At 41.9% G+C, this 18,914-nt stretch overlaps 1 protein-coding gene across 4 annotated transcripts in view; it reads left to right on the top strand.

Moving 5' to 3' along the window:
* The window catches only part of KIF27 (kinesin family member 27), a 342,610-nt gene that overhangs the window by 298,114 nt on the left and 25,582 nt on the right, over nt 1-18,914 (top strand). For 3 of the 4 annotated variants that reach the window (XM_029616875.1, XM_029616884.1, XM_029616868.1), the window contains one exon: nt 88-252. In XM_029616875.1, coding sequence (XP_029472735.1) covers nt 88-252 — 165 coding nt within the window. Of the gene's footprint in view, nt 1-87; nt 253-4,093; nt 4,176-18,914 lie in introns of all 4 variants that reach the window. The other variant, XM_029616894.1, reaches the window with a different exon arrangement.

The raw sequence follows: 18,914 nt of genomic DNA, 5'->3' as shown, positions 1-18,914 counted from the left end.
CTATAGAAGAGTAGAGGATCATATTTCTTTATGTCACTATTAAAAGTGATAATGCCAACTGGAGCTGAGTATGCTTTACTTTTTTAGATCAAGATGGTGATGGTATTGCAGAAAGCATCAAAATATATGAAACTAAAGTGCAGCAGCTGGAAAAAGATCTGTTCTTCTACAAGAATTCTAGTCGAGAACTGAAGAAGAAACTAAGGGAGCTAGTAGGGGACATACGTCCTCAGCAGTTGCCATCTGTTAAACGTATGTATGCTATACTAACATTGATTTTTAATTTTATAATGAAGTATTCTACCATGTGAGTCTATATAACATGAGTTTCATGCAGAAATGACCCATGTCTCAAAGACTTGAATCCCCTATCTATTGAAGCAAATAGGAAAGGGCTTTATATAAGGATTGAATTTTAAAGAAGTAACATTGCTAGAAAATGTAACCTTACAAACTAATGCTATATATTGCTAGAAAACTAAGAAACTAGCTGTTCAGAAGTGTATTTCATTGTGTAGCAAAAGATTCTAGTGACATTGCTATTCAGGGGTGGATTTTCAAAATGAGTTAGCCAGCTAACCCCCGAAGTTAGACTAGACCAGATATTTGAAGATCTAATACTGCTGAGTAGCTAAAGATAGCCACCTAGTTTCCTGAAGATGGTGTTGAGTTGGAGAAAAGAAGTTAACTGGCTGGCACTAATTCAATGCTACCCAGTTAGTTCCATAGCTATTCCTGAACTGACCTAAATCTAACCTGCTAGTTTTAGGTGAATTTTCCACTGCAACCTATTGCACAAAGGCATCATTAGGCCCGGGCACACAGGGCCTGTGCCCTGAGTCCAACTGGCAATGCCCCGAGTCTGAGCAGCACACCTGAGGGCAGCAACAGAGGCAGCAGCAACAAGAAATTTAAAGCTGATCCCAGCAAGTGGAGCAAACGCATATCTGTAGACATTTATCTTCCTGGTTCCATGCTGCCACACAGTCAATAAGAAGGCTAAAAGCAGCAGAGGCAAACAATGAGCAGGATCAACTGATGCGTGAGCAAAAGGAGAGTCAGGAGGGGGGATGTTAGATTTTGATCGGAAGAGGAGGAATTGAAAAGCAGAAGGAAATTTGGGCTACAAGGAGGGGGGGGGGGACCATGTTGACCTGCATGGGACCAGAAGCGGAGGAAGGAGGAGGCAGCAGCCACTTTCAAAGGATAAGAGAAGGTTGGTCTGAAAATCAGTTGTGCAGGTTAGAAGCAGAAAGACAGCTGTTGCTTGCTATTTTCTTTTCCTGTGCAAGTCAAGACAGAGAAAGGGGTGTCAAATCTCAGAGGGGATAGAATACTAGTTCTCTCTCTCTTTAATCCCCACTGAAGCTTGACGATACCCCCGGGGATCAAGGAGATGAACTGGGAGAGGAGAGGAGTTTCAAGCCTCTGGAGAAATAAGAGAACAAATTGGAGGAAAGGAGTATTGTACCTGGGATGGGGAGGAAGAATGAGGGGTAAGGTAAGATTTGAGGATCTGAGCCTGGATAGGGAGAAGTAATCCATCCAGCCAGAAGCCTGCAAGCACGAGAAGCTTAGCATAAGTGAGAGGCTAGAGCATGTATGAGTGACAGAAAAAGGGAGTCTGTGTGTATGTGTATATATGTGTTATTTGGTGCATGTGTGTGTATGTAAAAGAGAGAGGGAAGTGATATTTTTATTGCTTGTTCTGTAAGATGCTATTGTTTTTATTTATTTTTTTTTTGTGTGTAATATTGTTACCCGCCCCAAACTTTGGAGGGTATGGGCTACAAATAATTTAAAATAAATAAATAAGTGCATATGTGTGTGTAGGTGTCTGAGAGAGAGAGGAACATGCATATTTTTGTGTATTAGTGTATATGTTTATGAGAAAGCGAAGCACACATAAATATATGTATTCGTGTATGTATGTGCGAGAGAGAAGTACACATGTGTGTTAACATATTTGTGTGAGAGAGGGAAGTGTGTGCATGTGTGTGTATTAGTGTATGTGTGAGAGATGGAAGAATGTTTGTGGTGTGTGTTTGTGTATGAAAGAGAGAGGAAAGCATGCATGTGTATATATTAGTGTACAGTGCATTCAGAAACTTTTCAGACCCCTTAACTTTTTCCACGTTTTGTTACATTTCAACCTTATTCTAAAATGGATAATATGCATTTTTCCCCCTTCTCAAGCTACACACAGTAACCCATAATGACAAAGTGAAGTCAGGTTTGTAGACATTTGTGCAAATTAATAGAAAAAACCCCCTGATATATCACATTTACATAAGTATTCAGACCCTTTACTCAGTACTTTGTTGAGGCACCTTTTGCAGCGATTATAGCCTCAAGTCTTTTTGAGTTTGACACTACAGTCTTGGCACACCTGGATTTGGGGATTTTCTACTATTCTTCTCTGCTGATCCTTTCAATTTCTGTCAGGTTGGATGGGGAGCACCAATGCACAGCTATTTTTAGGTCTCTCTGGCTGAGTCATTCAAGGACATTAACAGACTTGTGCCGAAGCCAATCCTGCAGTTGTCTTGGCTGTGTGCTTAGGGTCATTGGAAGGTGAATCATCACCCCAGTTCGAGGTTCAGAGCACTCTAGAGTAGGTTTTCATCATGGATCTCTCTGTACTTTGCTCCATTCATCTTTCCCTCAATCCTGATTAGTCCTCCAGTTCCTGCAGCTGAAAAACATTTCCACAGAATGATGCTGCCACCAACATGCTTCATGATAGGGATGGTATTTGCAAGATGATGAGCAGTGTGTGGTTTCCTCCAGATGTGACGCTTGGCATTCAGGCCAAAGAATTCAGTCTTGGTTTCATCAGACCAGAGAATCTTGTTTACTCATGCTCTGAGACCTTGCCTTTTGGCAAACCCCAAGTGGGCAATCATGTCCCCTTTCCTGAGGAACAGCTTCCATCTGGTCACTCTACCATAAAGGCCTGATTGGTGGAGTGCTGCAGAGATGGTTGTCCTTCTGAAAGGTTCTCCCATCTCCATAGCGGAACTCTGGAGCTCTGTCAGAGTAACCAAGGCCCTTTTCCCCCGATTGCTCAGTTTGGATAGGCGACCAGCTCTAGGAAGAGTCCTGGTGGTTCAGAACTTCTTTCATTTAAGAATGATGAAGACCACTGTGGTCTTTGGAACCTTCAATGCTGCGGCAGTTTTTTTTGTACCCTTCCTCAGATCTGTGCCTCAATACAGTCCTATCCCAGAGATCTACAATGAAGTCTTCGTCTTCATTGCTTTTATTTTGCTCTGACATGCATCGTCAACTGTGGGACTTTATTTAGACAGGTATGTGCCTTTCCAAATCATGTCCAATCAGTCGAATGTACCACATGTTGATGCCAATCAATATGGAGAAATATTTCAAGAATGATCAATGGAAACAGGATGCACCTGAGCTCAACTTTGAGTGTCAAAGCAAAAGCTCTGAATACTTTTGTAAATGTGATATTTGTTTTGTTTTGTTTAATTAATTTGCACAAATTTCTACAAATCTGATTTCGCTTTGTCATTATGGGTATTGTGTGTAGATTGAGGAAGACAAAAAATACATATTTTCCATTTTAGAATAAGGCTGTAACATAACAAAATATGGAAAAAGTGAAGGGGCAGGAATACTTTCTGAATACACTGTATGTATGTGAGAGACACATAAGCATGTGTGATAGTGTATGTGTGTGAGAGAGGAAAGCACATCAGTAAAATTTGCATAGGGAAAAGCATGAGGGAGGGGGAAGAGAAGTCCAGGTTAGTGTTAGGTGGCAAACAAGGCAATTGAACCAGACCCAAGGAGCTTCTCCAAACTCCCTCACCCCTGAGCTATGCAGTAAGCCAAACCTGGGAGGCCACCTTGCTTCCCCACCCACTATGTGGTCAAAAGAAAGGTACAGGGAAACTACTAGATTTCAAGTCACTGCAAGCACTGCTACTGCGGAATTGCTCTGCCCCAGGACCCTCCAACTGAAGGCTTCCCACTGCTTTCCTCTGCCCTGGCACCCCGCATGCTCAGCCTTAGCAAAAAATAATTTTTAAAAAGCCAACCTTCCAACCCACCCTTTCCCCAAATCTAGGGACACCTCGTCCTGGAACCTCAACAGCCTACCCAGACCCTTTTCTCATGGAGCCCTGCTTGGATCCCCCTCAGTCACCAATGTAAGTAAAAAAAACATTTTTTTACTTACTACCTGGTGGCTGCTGTTGTTTGTGCATTATGGGGAGGGAGAAGAGTAAGTGTATGTGAATGAGTCCATGAGTTTATGTGTGAGGATGACAGTAAGCATATGTATGAGCATGCAAGTCAGTGTGTGTTTATGAGACTATATGCGAGAATGAATATGTGGATATCTGATTTTACAGTGGGTATATTAAATCTAAATAAAATAAAAATAAATGTGTATGAATGTATGTATATAAGAGAGGAGAAAGTATCTGTGTCCCCTTTGTACTCTCCACCCCTATGTCAGATATTCTTAGGGTGACTGGAAATCAAAAGTTCTCAGGTATGGAGAGCAGGAGATTTTTTAATTCTTATTAGTTTTAATTATTTATTTTATTTAATGTATCTGCTGTTTTGAAATATTTTATTGGTGTTTGGAAAATATTTAAAACATGTATGTGAGTTTTTAATTATTGGATGTTCTATTTCTCAGCTGTTTTAAAATATTTATTAGTATAATTTTATATTTCTTGATTTTATTGTTTGATTTTTGAGGAATGGTGATGTTTCTGTTTTCCGTTGTTACACTGCATAATATAAGTCTGGCTTGTTGTGATTTCCAATTCAATTTTTATCTGCACATTTCTATTTAAATTTTATGGTCTCTTTCCTTTTCTTTCTGCAACACCAGCCCAGAACAATTGGGTTTAGTCCCTCATCCAGGTGATAGAGGCAGAGAACATTCTTTTTTATTTTTATTTTTTTAAATCATGGCATCACTACTATATCCATGAGCACAGACCAGATTGAGCCAGTATTCTCTGCCTGCAACTGATGGAAGAACTATTGATGAGGCAGTAGTATTATTTATTATAATGGTCTGGCATGTGATTTGAATTTAAAAGGAATTTTTGGGTCATGCATCTGTAATTTTTACAGAATAGCAAAACAATATTTATCCCAGGACAAGCAGGATGCTAGTCCTCACATATGGGTGACATCACTGACGGAGCCCTATCGCGGGAAAAACTTCTGTTAAAGTTTCTAGAAACTTTTGACTGGCAGCCTGAGGCTACTGAGCATGCCCAGCATGCCATGATATTCTCTGCCACAGGGGTCTCACTCCAGTCTCGTAGGTAGCAATAAGCTTTAGCAAAAAATAAAATAATAAAAGGTATGAGACCCAACTCCACGGGGTGGCGGTTGGGTTTCGTGAGGACTACATCCTGCTGTCCTGAGATAACACCTATTACAAGGTAAGCAATTTTGCTTTATCCCAGGACAAGCAGGATGCTAGTCCTCACATATGGGTGATTAGCAAGCTAGAGGCTGAGTCATTTTGTAGTGAAGCAACACTGAAGCATTGTTGTTGAAATGAGTCAGCCAAAGATCATAGCAGGTTGGTTGTAGAAGGAGTTGGGGTTAAACGGGAAACAAGTTCTTTAATTAATTACGAAAAATCCTATTTAGTCCCATCTCAAACCTTGTCGTCATTGGGGCAGATTGGACACCTTGCAGGCAAAGGCATTTCTACCTCAACAACGAGCGCTAACTCTCATGTCTCTCGCTCACCAGTTGCAGTCTCAGAATACTGCAACAGCTCGCCAGTTCTTTGTCCTTCTCAGACACATGGCATCCTCAGTCCATGTCACACCAATGGCCCGCTTGGCCATGAGACTCATGCATTGGACTCTGAGATCACAATGGATTCAAGCTATTCAGCCTCTGTCGACCATTGTCCACATCTCCGACTCACTCCGTCTGTCTCTCGCCGTGGAAAAATCAGACCAATCTCCTCCAGGGATTGCCCTTTCAAAAGCCAGATCCTCAAGTCATTCTCATCACCGACGCTTCCAACTTCAGGTGGGGAGCCCACGTGGCCGATCTGCAGACACAAGGATCTTAGTCTCCAGAGGAAGCCAAACACCAGATAAATTTCCTGGAGCTTGAAGCAGTGCGATATGCTCTCAGGGCTTTTCAGGATTGCTTTTCCAATCAAGTCATCCTGATTCAGTCGGACAACCAGGTGGCCATGTGGTACATCAACAAGCAGGCAGGCACAGGCTCCTTCCTTCTGTGTCAGGAAGCTGCGCAGATTTGGGCAGAAGCTCTCTCCCACTCGATGTACTTCAGGTCCACCTATTTACCGGGAGTGGACAATGTGCTGGCAGACAAGCTGAGTCGCATCTTCTAACCGCACAAGTCATCTCTCAACCCCTCGGTAGCGAATTCAATCTTTCTACAATGGGGATACCCTCAGACAGACCTCTTTGCGTCCCCTCAGAACCACAAGGTGGACAATTACTGCTCCCTCATTCGCAGCAAACACTCTCAGCCCAGAGATGCATTCTCCCTCTCATGGGCAACCGGTCTGCTTTATGCATTCCCTCCACTTCCTCTTCTCTCGAAGACTCTCGTGAAGCTACGTCAGGACAAGGGAACCATGATCTGATAGCACCTCACTGGCCATGCCAAGTGTGGTTTCCAGTACTACAGGATCTTTCCATCCACAGGCACATTCCCTTGGGAAAGGACCCCCTGCTGATCACCCAAAACAACGGGAGCCTACACCATCCCAGTCTTCAGGCCTTGTCCCTGATGGCATGGATGTTGAAAGGTTAATCCTTCAACCACTTAACCTTTCAGATCCAGTTTCCTGTGTCTTGATTGCTTCATGGAAGCCTTCCACGAGAAAATCTTACTCCTATAAATGGAAAAGGTTCACATCATGGTGCGCTTCTCAGTCCCTTTATCCCTTTTCCTGTCCAATCCCAAAGTTTTTGGACTATTTCTGGCATCTGTCAGAGTCGGGTCTCAAGACATCTCCCATCAGAATGCATGTCAGTGCGGTAGCCGCCTTCCATAAAGGTGTCGGGAATGTCCCCTATATCAGTACAAAACCCCTTTAACACGCTTTCTGAAGGGCTTGCTCCACATCAAGCCACCTTTACATCTTCCAAGCCTCTTCCAGCCTCTTCTTAATCTGGTTCTCGGTCGGCTCATGAAACCACCCATTCGAGCCTCTTCAACACCTGTGACCTAAAATATCTCACATGGAAAGTGATTTTCCTTTTGGCTCTCACTTCAGCTCGCAGGGTTAGTGAGTTACAAGCCCTAGTTACCTATCTACCTTACACTAAACTCCTGCAGGACCGGGCGATACTTCGCACTCACCCTAAATTTTTACCTAAGGTAGTTTCGGAGTTTCACATTAATCAATCCATCATACTACCTACCTTCTTTCCCAGGCCCCATTCCAGTCCAGAGGAACAGGCTCTGCATACCCTTGACTGCAAATGGGCTCTAGCTTTTTATCTAGACCGTACAGTTGCCCACAGAATGAGCACTCAGTTATTCATCTCGTTCCACCCCAACAAATTAGGGCAACCTGTGGGTAAGCAGACTCTCTCCTCCTGGCTAGCGGACTGCATATACTTTTGCTATCAGCAAGCAGGCATTCATTTTCAAGACCGTGTTAAAGCACACTCTGTGAGGGCCATGGCGACTTCAGTAGCACACCTACGATCGGTGCCGCTTCCTGACATTTGCAGGGCTGCCACCTGGAGTTCTCTCCATATTTTTACAGCCCACTATTGCTTGGACAAAGCCGGAAGACAAGATTCCATCTTCGGCCAGTCTGTCTTGCGTAACCTGTTTCCAACATAACGTACCAACACCCTTCCGCCTGCCCGGTAGGGTTCAGGATGCCCTCTACCAAATTCCACCCCAGTTGTTGTGCCTGTTGCACGCTGTTGGGTACATTTGGTGCATGCTCGGACATCCTCATAAGAATATAAGAACATAAGAAAATGCCATACTGGGTCAGACCAAGGGTCCATCAAGCCCAGCATCCTGCTTCCAACAGTGGCCAATCCAGGCCACAAGAACCTGGCAATTACCCAAAAACTAAGTCTATTCCATGTTACCATTGCTAATGGCAGTGGCTATTCTCTAGGTGAACTTAATAGCAGGTAATGGACTTCTCCTCCAAGAACTTATCCAATCCTTTTTTAAACACAGCTATACTAACTGCACTAACCACATCCTCTGGCAACAAATTCCAGAGTTTAATTGTGCGTTGAGTAAAAAAGAACTTTCTCCGATTAGTTTTAAATGTGCCCCATGCTAACTTCATGGATGCCTCCTAGTCTTTCTACTATCCGAAAGAGTAAATAACTGATTCACATCTACCCGTTCTAGACCTCTCATGATTTTAAACACCTCTATCATATCCCCCCTCAGTCGTCTCTTCTCCAAGCTGAAAAGTCCCAACCTCTTTAGTCTTTCCTCATAGGGGAGTTGTTCCATTCCCCTTATCATTTTAGTAGCCCTTCTCTGTACCTTCTCCATCGCAATTATATCTTTTTTGAGATGCGGCGACCAGAATTGTTAACAGTATTCAAGGTGCGGTCTCACCATGGAGCGATACAGAGACATTATGACATTTTCCGTTTTATTCACCATTCCCTTTCTAATAATTCCCAACATTCTGTTTGCTTTTTTGACTGCCGCAGCACACTGAACCGACAATTTCAATGTGTTATCCACTATGACACCTAGATCTCTTTCTTGGGTTGTATTACCTAATATGGAACCCAACATTGTGTAATTATAGTATGGGTTATTTTTCCCTATATGCATCACCTTGCACTTATCCACATTAAATTTCATCTGCCATTTGATGCCCAATTTCCAGTCTCACAAGGTCTTCCTGCAATTTATGACAATCTGCTTGCGATTTAACTACTCTGAACAATTTTGTGTCATCTGCAAATTTGATTATCTCACTCGTCGTATTTCTTTCCAGATCATTTATAAATATATTGAAAAGTAAGGGTCCCAATACAGATCCCTGAGGCACTCCACTGTCTACTCCCTTCCACTGAGAAAATTGTCCATTTAATCCTACTCTCTGTTTCCTGTCTTTTAGCCAGTTTGCAATCCATGAAAGGACATCACTACCTATCCCATGACTTTTTACTTTTCCTAGAAGCCTCTCATGAGGAACTTTGTCAAACGCCTTCTGAAAATCCAAGTATACTATATCTACCGGTTCACCTTTATCCACATGTTTATTAACTCCTTTAAAAAAGTGAAGCAGATTTGTGAGGCAAGACTTGCCCTGGGTAAAGTCATGCTGACTTTGTTCCATTAAACCATGTCTTTCTATATGTTCTGTGATTTTGATGTTTAGAACACTTTCCACTATTTTTCCTGGCACTGAAGTCAGGCTAACCAGTCTGTAGTTTCCCGGATCGCCCCTGGAGCCCTTTTTAAATATTGGGGTTACATTTGCTATCCTCCAGTCTTCAGGTACAATGGATGATTTTAATGATAAGTTACAAATTTTTACTAATAGGTCTGAAATTTCATTTTTTACTTCCTTCAGAACTCTGGGGTGTATACCATCTGGTCCGGGTGATTTACTACTCTTCAGTTTGTCAATCAGGCCTACCACATCTTCTAGGTTCACCGTGATTTGATTCAGTCCATCTGAATCATTACCCATGAAAACCTTCTCCATTACGGGTACCCTCCCCAACATCCTCTTCAGTAAACACTGAAGCAAAGAAATAATTTAATCTTTCCGCGATGGCCTTATCTTCTCTAAGTGCCCCTTTAACCCCTCGATCATCTAACGGTCCAACTGACTCCCTCACAGGCTTTCTTCTTCGGATATATTTTAAAAAGTTTTTACTGTGAGTTTTTGCCTCTACAGCCAACTTCTTTTCAAATTCTCTCTTAGCCTGTCTTATCAATGTCTTACATTTAACTTGCCAATGTTTATGCTTTATCCTATTTTCTTCTGTTGGATCCTTCTTCCAATTTTTGAATGAAGATCTTTTGGCTAAAATAGCTTCTTTCACCTCCCCTTTTAACCATGCCGGTAATCGTTTGGCCTTCTTTCCACCTTTCTTAATGTGTGTAATACATCTGGACTGTGCTTCTAGAATGGTATTTCTTAACAATGACCACGCGTCTTGCACATTTTTTACTTTTGTAGCTGCTCCTTTCAGTTTTTTTCTAACAATTTTTCTCATTTTATCAAAGTTTCCCTTTTGAAAGTTTAGCACGAGAGCCTTGGATTTGCACACTGTTCCTCTTCCAGTCATTAAATCAAATTTGATCATATTATGATCACTATTGCCAAGCGGGCCCCACCACCGTTACCTCTCTCACCAAGTCCTGTGCTCCACTGAGAATTAGATCTAAAATTGCTCCCTCTCTCTCGTCGGTTCCTGAACCAATTGCTCCATAAAGCTATCATTTGTTCCATCCAGGAACGTTATCTCTCTAGCGTGACCCGATGATACATTTACCCCAGTCAATATTGGGGTAATTGAAGTCTAAATACAAAATTCTCTTAATAAATAATCCCACGATTGAAATGAACTAAATTGAAACACGTGGTATTTAAAGTTTTGCAAAAATTATAACGCTGTATATATCAATATTTTTATATGATTTTAAGGACCATCATACCACCCCCAGTGCTCACAAGTTAAACTTGCATTTCATGCACTTCATTGGGGTCACTTTTAATCAATTGGTCCAAATAGCTCGCATCAAAGACACCAAAGTTCAATTTTTATAAGTTTTTTGTTATATATAAAAAGAATCAACTTCCCTTATTCATGGGTTGTCGGGGTCATTCATCCCGTAGCTGTCGGGGTCACTCGTCCGACGTGCGCGTTTCGCAACACAAGCTGCTTCAGAGACATCCGTTCAAGCTCTCCTGATCCAGCACTCCCCCTTTTTTTTGCGGGGATACAAGCAATGTTAATTCATGCAAGAAAACTTCAATGGTGCTGTGGGTCCGTCAATTTTTCTAAAGTATAAAGACTTATAATTAAATTCAGCCATTTCATTTCTTTAAAAGCAATATTTAACGATGTGTACTTGCAGAGGGAAAAACAGGTAAACAGGTCTAACTTACCGAACCCGATGCCATCTCCCCGCTCAAATTCACAAAACTCTTTGTGATCCTCCGGGACGTCCAATAGTATCAACAAATGAGTCTGTATTAGAACCTATTAGAACCTATTTCGATTTTCTTAGATAAGATTCTCCAGCCCTGCGTTTCCAAATCCACTTTGTATGTTAAAGACAGCACGAGCATGCTGCAGTTTCTTGGTACTGTACAATTATCAGAAGAGTGTTTGCTGGTTACATTTGACATCAAATCCCTTTATACTGTTATTCCCCAGGACCAGGCACTTGTTGCAGTCTCAGAAGCACTAAAAGCACATTCATATCCAAAAAGGATTCCCATCATTTATATCATCGAACTTCTTGAGTTCACATTAAGCAAAAATTACTTCATGTTTGACGGGGACTTTTATTTACAAATCTGAGGAACAGCCATGGGTGCTGCCATGGCCCCTGATGTGGCAAATATTTTTGTGGCCAGATTTGAGGCCCTACACATAGAAAATTGTCACTGGACATCTTACTTAAAATGTTGGAAACGTTACATTGATGACGTCTTTGTTATCTGGGAAGGGTCCCTGTCTATGTTACAAGAGTTCCATACATGGCTGAATAGCCTGGATCCTTGTTTGAAATTTACCATGGAGTATCATCATGACCAAATAGCTTACTTAGACATAATGATTAAGAAAAAAGATACCACTGTTGTCACTACCATATACCGGAAACCAAATGACCGCAACAATTTGCTTCGATTCGATAGTTTTCATCCGACCAGCTTGAAGACTAATCTTCCTGTGGGTCAGTTCCTTAGATTGAGGAGATTGTGTACGGATCGTGATGATTTCAAAGTTCAAGCAAAAGATATGGCCAGTCGTTTTTTACAACGTGGCTATCCGACACAATGCATTAAAAAAGCTTACCGAAGAGCACTTTACTCAAACAGAGAATTTTTATTTTTGCCAAAAAATCCTGAGTCAGGATCGAACCCACAGACCATGGTGCTAAAACACACTCTTCTGTCGGCGCCAATCAGCAGAGCCATGAGAGAGCACTGGAAGATTATTTAGCAAATCCACCCTTTACTAAATCAACCTCTGCGGATTGCATACTCCTGAGGCAAAAATATTCGGGACCATGTTGTGCGCTCAAATTGTTCAAAACCCACATTGAACAAAGAATCTGTTCAAATTTGTGACAAATGTAAATTTTGTCCTTTAAAGTCTTCTCAGACTCATATCACCACAACATCGGGGAAAATCATCACATTACCTGATTCCTCCTGTCATTCAACTCATGCTGTTTATGCTATTTTTTGTCCATGCCCACTGATTTACGTGGGCATGACAAAAAGAAAAATCAAGATTAGTCTCACTGAACACAAATGTTGCATTAATACCAATCGAGTTGAAGAACCTTTAGTTGCTCATTTCAAGGAATTTAAACACGAGTTCAATGACATAAAATGGACTGTGTTGGAAATTATCAATCAACATTGGAGAGGCGGGAATCGTGTACAGACATTGAGACAATGCGAGCAGAAGTGGATTTTTCAATTAAAATCAGTCATCCCTGGTGGTCTAAATAAAGACATTGAATGGTTTCATTTCTGGTGATTGCCCGCCGAAATCAGGAATCACTTGACTGTCAGGTGGATACTAAAAGCAATCGCATTTAAAATCAGACCGACCCGAGCCGCTCCACCGCTGAAAAATCTGAGCGGGGAGATGGCGTCGGGTTCAGTAAGTTAGACCTGTTTACCTGTTTTTTCCCTCTGCAAGTACACATCGTTAAATATTGCTTTTAAAGAAATGAAATGGCTGAATTTAATTATAAGTCTTTATACTTTAGAAAAATTGACGGACCCACAGCACCATTGAAGTTTTCTTGCATGAATTAACATTGCTTGTATCCCCGCAAAAAAAAGGGGGAGTGCTGGATCAGGAGAGCTTGAACGGATGTCTCTGAAGCAGCTTGTGTTGCGAAACGCGCGCGTCGGACGAGTGACCCCGACAGCTACGGGATGAATGACCCCGACAACCCATGAATAAGGGAAGTTGATTCTTTTTATATATAACAAAAAACTTATAAAAATTGAACTTTGGTGTCTTGGATGCAAGCTATTTGGACCAATTGATTAAAAGTGACCCCGATGAAGTGCATGAAATGCAAGTTTAACTTGTGAGCACTGGGGGTGGTATGATGGTCCTTAAAATCATATGAAAATATTGATATATACAGCGTTATAATTTTTGCAAAACTTTAAATACCACGTGTTTCAATTTAGGTAATTGAAGTCTCCCATTATTACCGCACTACCAATTTGGTTAGCTTCCCTAATTTCTCTTAGCATTTCACTGTCCGTCTCACCATCTTGACCAGGTGGACGGTAGTATACCCCTATCACTATAGTCTTCCCCGACACACAAGGGATTTCTACCCATAAAGATTCAATTTTGTATTTAGTCTCATGCAGGATGTTTATCCTGTTGGACTCTATGCCATCCCAGACATAAAGCGCCACACCTCCTCCCGAGTGCTCCTCTCTGTCATTGAGATATAATTTGTACCCCGGTATAGCACTGTCCCATTGGTTATCCTCTTTCCACCATGTCTCTGAGATGCCAATTAAGTCTATGTCATCATTCACTGCTATACATTCTAATTCTCCCATCTTACTTCTTAGACTTCTGGCATTAGCATACAAACATTTCAAAGTTTGTTTTTTGTTTGTATTTTCATTCTGCTTTTTAATTGATAGGGATAAGTTAGAATTTTTTAGCTCAGGTGAGTTTTTAGTTACATGCACTTGGACTACTTTTTTTATTATTGGAACCTCAATGTCGGGATGCCCTAATTCTAATGCATCATTAGTATCCTTTAAAGATATCTCTCTCCGATCCATGCGCTGCTGAGCGACTGTCGGCTTTCCCCTTTGTTCTAGTTTAAAAGCTGCTCTATCTCCTTTTTAAAGGTTAGTGCCAGCAGTCTGGTTCCACCCTGGTTAAGGTGGAGCCCATCCCTTCGGAAGAGACTCCCCCTTCCCCAAAAGGTTCCCCAGTTCCTAACAAAACTGAATCCCTCTTCCTTGCACCATCGTCTCATCCACGCATTGAGACTCCGGAGCTCTGCCTGCCTCTGGTGACCTGCGCGTGGAACAGGGAGCATTTCAGAGAATGCTACCCTGGAGGTTCTGGATTTAAGCTTTCTACCTAAGAGCGTAAATTTGGCTTCCAGAACCTCCCTCCCACATTTTCCTATGTCCTCAGCTCGGTACTCACCCATATGTGAGGACTACCATCCTGCTCGTCCTGTGAGAAAGCAAATGTTGCTTACCTGTAACAGGTGTTCTCACACGACACAGGATGTTAGTCCTCAAGAAACCTGCCCGCCGCCCCGCGGTGTTGGGTTCGTAACGTTTTGTTATTTTATTTTTCGGCACTGCCTGTAGCTTTCAAATAAGACTGAAGGGGGACCCCTGCTGGCTGCAGAGTTAGTGCCATGCTGGGCATGCCCAGTAGGGGCCAGTCAAAGTTCTGGAAACTTTGACAGACGTTTTCCGTGATTGGGCTCCATCCTGTGATGTCACCCATATGTGAGGACTAACATCCTGCTGTCCTGTGAGAACACCTGTTACAGGTAAGCAACATTTGCTGTTTTCTGCGATACAATGTGCTACAATAGGTGCCAATTCTTTAGCATTTTTCAAACAGCTTTTGTGTTCTCCAATACGCAGTCGTAATGATCGCATAGTTAGTCCAACATAAATTTTATTACATGGACACTTGATGATGTACACCACAAAATTGCTTTGACAAGTTGTAAAATGTCTTAATCTATATGTGTAGTTTGTGCGAGAGCAAGTAAATTCTTTAAACTCTAATGTTTGATCACAAATTTTACAGTGACCACACTTATAATGTCCCAATGGTTTGGATCAATCAATGGTTGATATCTTTTCCATTTTTTTCTGGAAAATTTGATGGACTCAAAATTTCCTTGAGATTTCTGCTCCTGGAAAATGCCATACGAAATTCAAGATTTTCAAACCCAGGGATCATTTTTACAACATGCCAATGGTTACGCTTATTTTATATTATTTTTCGTGAGGTGGGAGGATATTTAGTGACAGATGTGACTGTCTGAGATCCATCTTATTTCTGACAAGGAGTTTGTAGTGAAGAGCTCTTTTAAATGCGTTTTTAATGCATCTATTGAGGTAACTTCGTTGTTTAAAATCTTCAACCAATTTCTCCGATTGCATCTTAAAAATCTGATTGTTTGAACAATTGAGTTTATATCGCAAAAATTGAGAAAATGGTAAGCTATTTTTTAAAGATAGAGAATGTGCACTATTGTAATGAAGCATCGTATTGCGGTCCGTCATTTTTTTGAAAACACTGGTAATCACTTCACCTGAATCCATTTTCTGAAGCCGGACGTCCAAGAAAGAAATTTTTGAGAAATTGTATTGCATCACGAATTGAATTTTTTCATTGCATGTATTGATCCATTTTTCACAGAATAACAGTTCTGATTCATTCCCACAACAAATGATGAAAATATCATCAATAAATTGTTTGTAAAAAAAGATCTACCTTATAAATGGGCTCTGACCGACGGCCCGCAAATGCACAGTAGAGAGCAGCTCTACCACGCATGCGCGGGCGAGCACGTCAGTCAGAGCGGAGCATGCCCAAAAAAAAAAATGGCACTGGGAGGAGCAGGAGCGACGGCGGCAAGGAGCAGGACCAGCAGTAGCGGCGGCGGCGCCGCGTGCGAGGGAGGGAGGGACACCCCCCCCCCCCCGAGATCTTCCTTCTGCTGGTTGTGGATGAGCTGAAAGGGGAGGGGATTGAGAGAGGGGGAGTGACTGAGGGGAGGGAGGAGAGAGTTGAGGTGAGAGGGGAGGGAGGAGGAGAGTTGAGGTGGGGAGGGAGAGAGTGAGGTGAGGGGAGGGGAGGGGATGGAGGAGAGTAGGAGGATAGAGAGTGAGGGGAGGGTGGAGGGAGAGGGAGGGAGGGGACGGAGAGAGAGTGAGCTGAGGGAGGGGGAGGGAGGAGAGAGTGAGGTGAGGGGAGGAGGAGGGAGGGAGACTAGAGGGGGGAGGTGAGAGGAGAGGGGGAATAGGAGGGTGCGGGATGTGGGAAGGAAATGGACCGTAAAAAATGTTTTTAAAGTTAGCCCGTTGTTACGGGCTTTAACGGCTAGTCTTTGATTATAAAGGGGGAATGTTTAACCCATGTTGCTTCAAACTCGGACATATATAAATTTGCGATGATGGTGGCTCCCATTGCCGTGCCTGAGATTTGCTGGAAAAATGTTTTTGAAAAATGAAAAAAAAATGTTTTCAATAAATAGTTGCCAGCTTTACTATGAATTCAGTTGGTATGCGATGCAGTCGCGCCCTCTTATTTAAAGATAGCTCTGTGATTTTCAGCGCTTCATCTTGAGGAATTGAAGTATATAGAGATTTAGGGCCTTATTTTCCAAACGTATCACAGGCAGTAAGAAACATTTCACACGCGATACCAAAATGGGGGCGGAGTCGGCCCCGGAAGAGGAGGAGTCACCGGGGCCGACTCCGCGACAACGGCGCGCACAGTGAAAAGGTAAGTGCCTTTTCGCTACCTATTTCGCTCCCAATAGCTACACCTCCTATGGTGGCGCTATTGGGTGCGAATCCGGCAGCAATTGCACCGCGACGGTGCGATCGCTGCCGGCTAGCGCAGGCCCTCCCCCCGTTTCGGCCCCCCGCCTGCGATACTTTAGAAAATGAGGCCCTTAATGTCTAAAGTAACCAGCCATTTATCTTGCATGTCATCTAACAAAGGTTATATCATTTGACAACGTCGGCGGTTTGGTGGTTCAAAGAAAAAAACATAGCAGTTCTGGTAGTCGAAGATCAATTCAGTGGCTTAACAGTACACACTTGTTCTAAAAGGAATTTGAACAAGTTATAAGATAAGTTTATTTGATATGTCAGGATAGAAACTCTCAATGTGAGAGTGCATGAAGAAAGTATCTCTGCTCACTTAGCAAATGCATAGTCGAGCGATTTAGCTTCAAACTATTGTAGTTTCATGCTCAAGTCCAGTGTTTCATAAATCAACATGCAAACTCATCAAAAGTTTAAGCACTTCAACTGAAACATCGAGAGAGATTTTTTAAGTAAAATAAGTAAAAAGAGGATAATAGACCAGTGACTGTACTGACTGGCTAAGTAGTCTCTGTCAAATATCAGATTCTATGCCAATGCTGAGGTCTTATCCTTTCACATAAAAAAGTTTTTTCTATAAAGATGTTGTTATAAAAATGTATAAGACTAAAAATGAGAAAATAGTTTTAATTATACAATAATAAAGGTTATAAAACAATTTTAACTAAAAAATTATAACTTCAGTTATTATCAGGATTCAGTTTTGTGTCAACCTTTGGTTGTATTAACTAGTCATTGTCATGATTTTTCTTTGTGCCAATAAAAAAAAGATTCTTATGAAGAGGTACTGTTATTAGTACTATACTTCCACTCTATGTGGATTCCTGCATCTTTGCTTAGCCTAGAGGTGGCTGCCAGGAACTACTGTCCTCCTCTCACCACCTCAAAGTTTTTCCTGCCAAGATAGCTTCGACAGTATTTGGAAATAATTTCTAAGGTCACTGGTTTTAAATGGGCCCCCCAAAGTAAATAAAAGATTATCTGTTCATGGTTTTAGTGATAGAAGAGGGTCTCCAGAATTCTGGATTACTTGCTGTGTCTGACCAGGTAGACCTAGCTCCAAGTACAATATTAATACGGGAGAATAAAAATTACCCATATTTAAAAAAAAAAAAGAAAGAAAGAAAGAAAGATAAGTCTGACACAAATAGTTTAGCCTGCAAGAGTATATTCTTCAATGAAAAGGTTAGAAAGGAGTCTTAAACCATCACAGCAGGCCACAACCATGCCAATGTACATGCCATGCTTGGACGTATGCAATAAATTGTAATTAATACCATTTTTCTATAATGCCAGTAGTAAAAAAGATAAATATATAAAATAAAATACACATCTACTCCACCAGGAAAAGATACCATAATGTTGATTTTAACAAATGACATAATATCATGTGGCTGTGGCTTCATTCAAGATAAGGATAATCAGTAATCTTATATCAGGGAAGAAACTCTGTGCATAGAAGAGGGTTACTGTCATCTGTATCAGGGGTTTCCAACCTTTTCAAATGCAGGGACCACATTTCAACATCCAAATGTTATAGAGGCCCCCATTCTGTCCATTCTAGTCTCACTCCCCTTGCCAGTCATTCTCTATCAGTCTTTCTCTCTCCCTGAATCTTTCCCCACCAATCCTTGCCAACAGTCACTCTCTTCCCATTGAATGTCCCTTTGAATATTCAAGGGCTGATGGCCCTGCAAGGGATTTTAAAATGATAGAAACATTGAAATGACAGCAGAAAACAATGAATGGTCCACCCACTCTGCCCAGCAAGCTTCCCATGGTAGTATCTGCCAAGCTGTTCAGATTACCCCCATGTATCAGTCAGTTTTGCTTGACATGCTTTGTTTATGGATTTGGCCGTAGAAGCAGTCCTGTGTTTTTTCCTTAATGTCTGCGCATCAGTACGCCAGACTGTAAAAAAGTCATAGCTCATGTTGGTTGTCTCTGAATCCAAATTCCTCTTTCCTTCCACCCCCACCCCCCTCTTTCGAAACAGAGAGCGATGTTGCAGTTGCATCAGAAGCTTCAAGGCCTATTGGTTAAGGGTAGTAATCCTATGCCTTCTGTTATGGATAGTAACTGCTGA

Source organism: Rhinatrema bivittatum, chromosome 1, assembly GCF_901001135.1.
Source record: "Rhinatrema bivittatum chromosome 1, aRhiBiv1.1, whole genome shotgun sequence".
In the NCBI taxonomy this organism is placed as follows: domain Eukaryota; kingdom Metazoa; phylum Chordata; class Amphibia; order Gymnophiona; family Rhinatrematidae; genus Rhinatrema; species Rhinatrema bivittatum.
The sequence above is the reverse complement of the archived record's forward strand: the minus strand, read 5'-3'. Positions and strand labels throughout refer to the sequence as shown.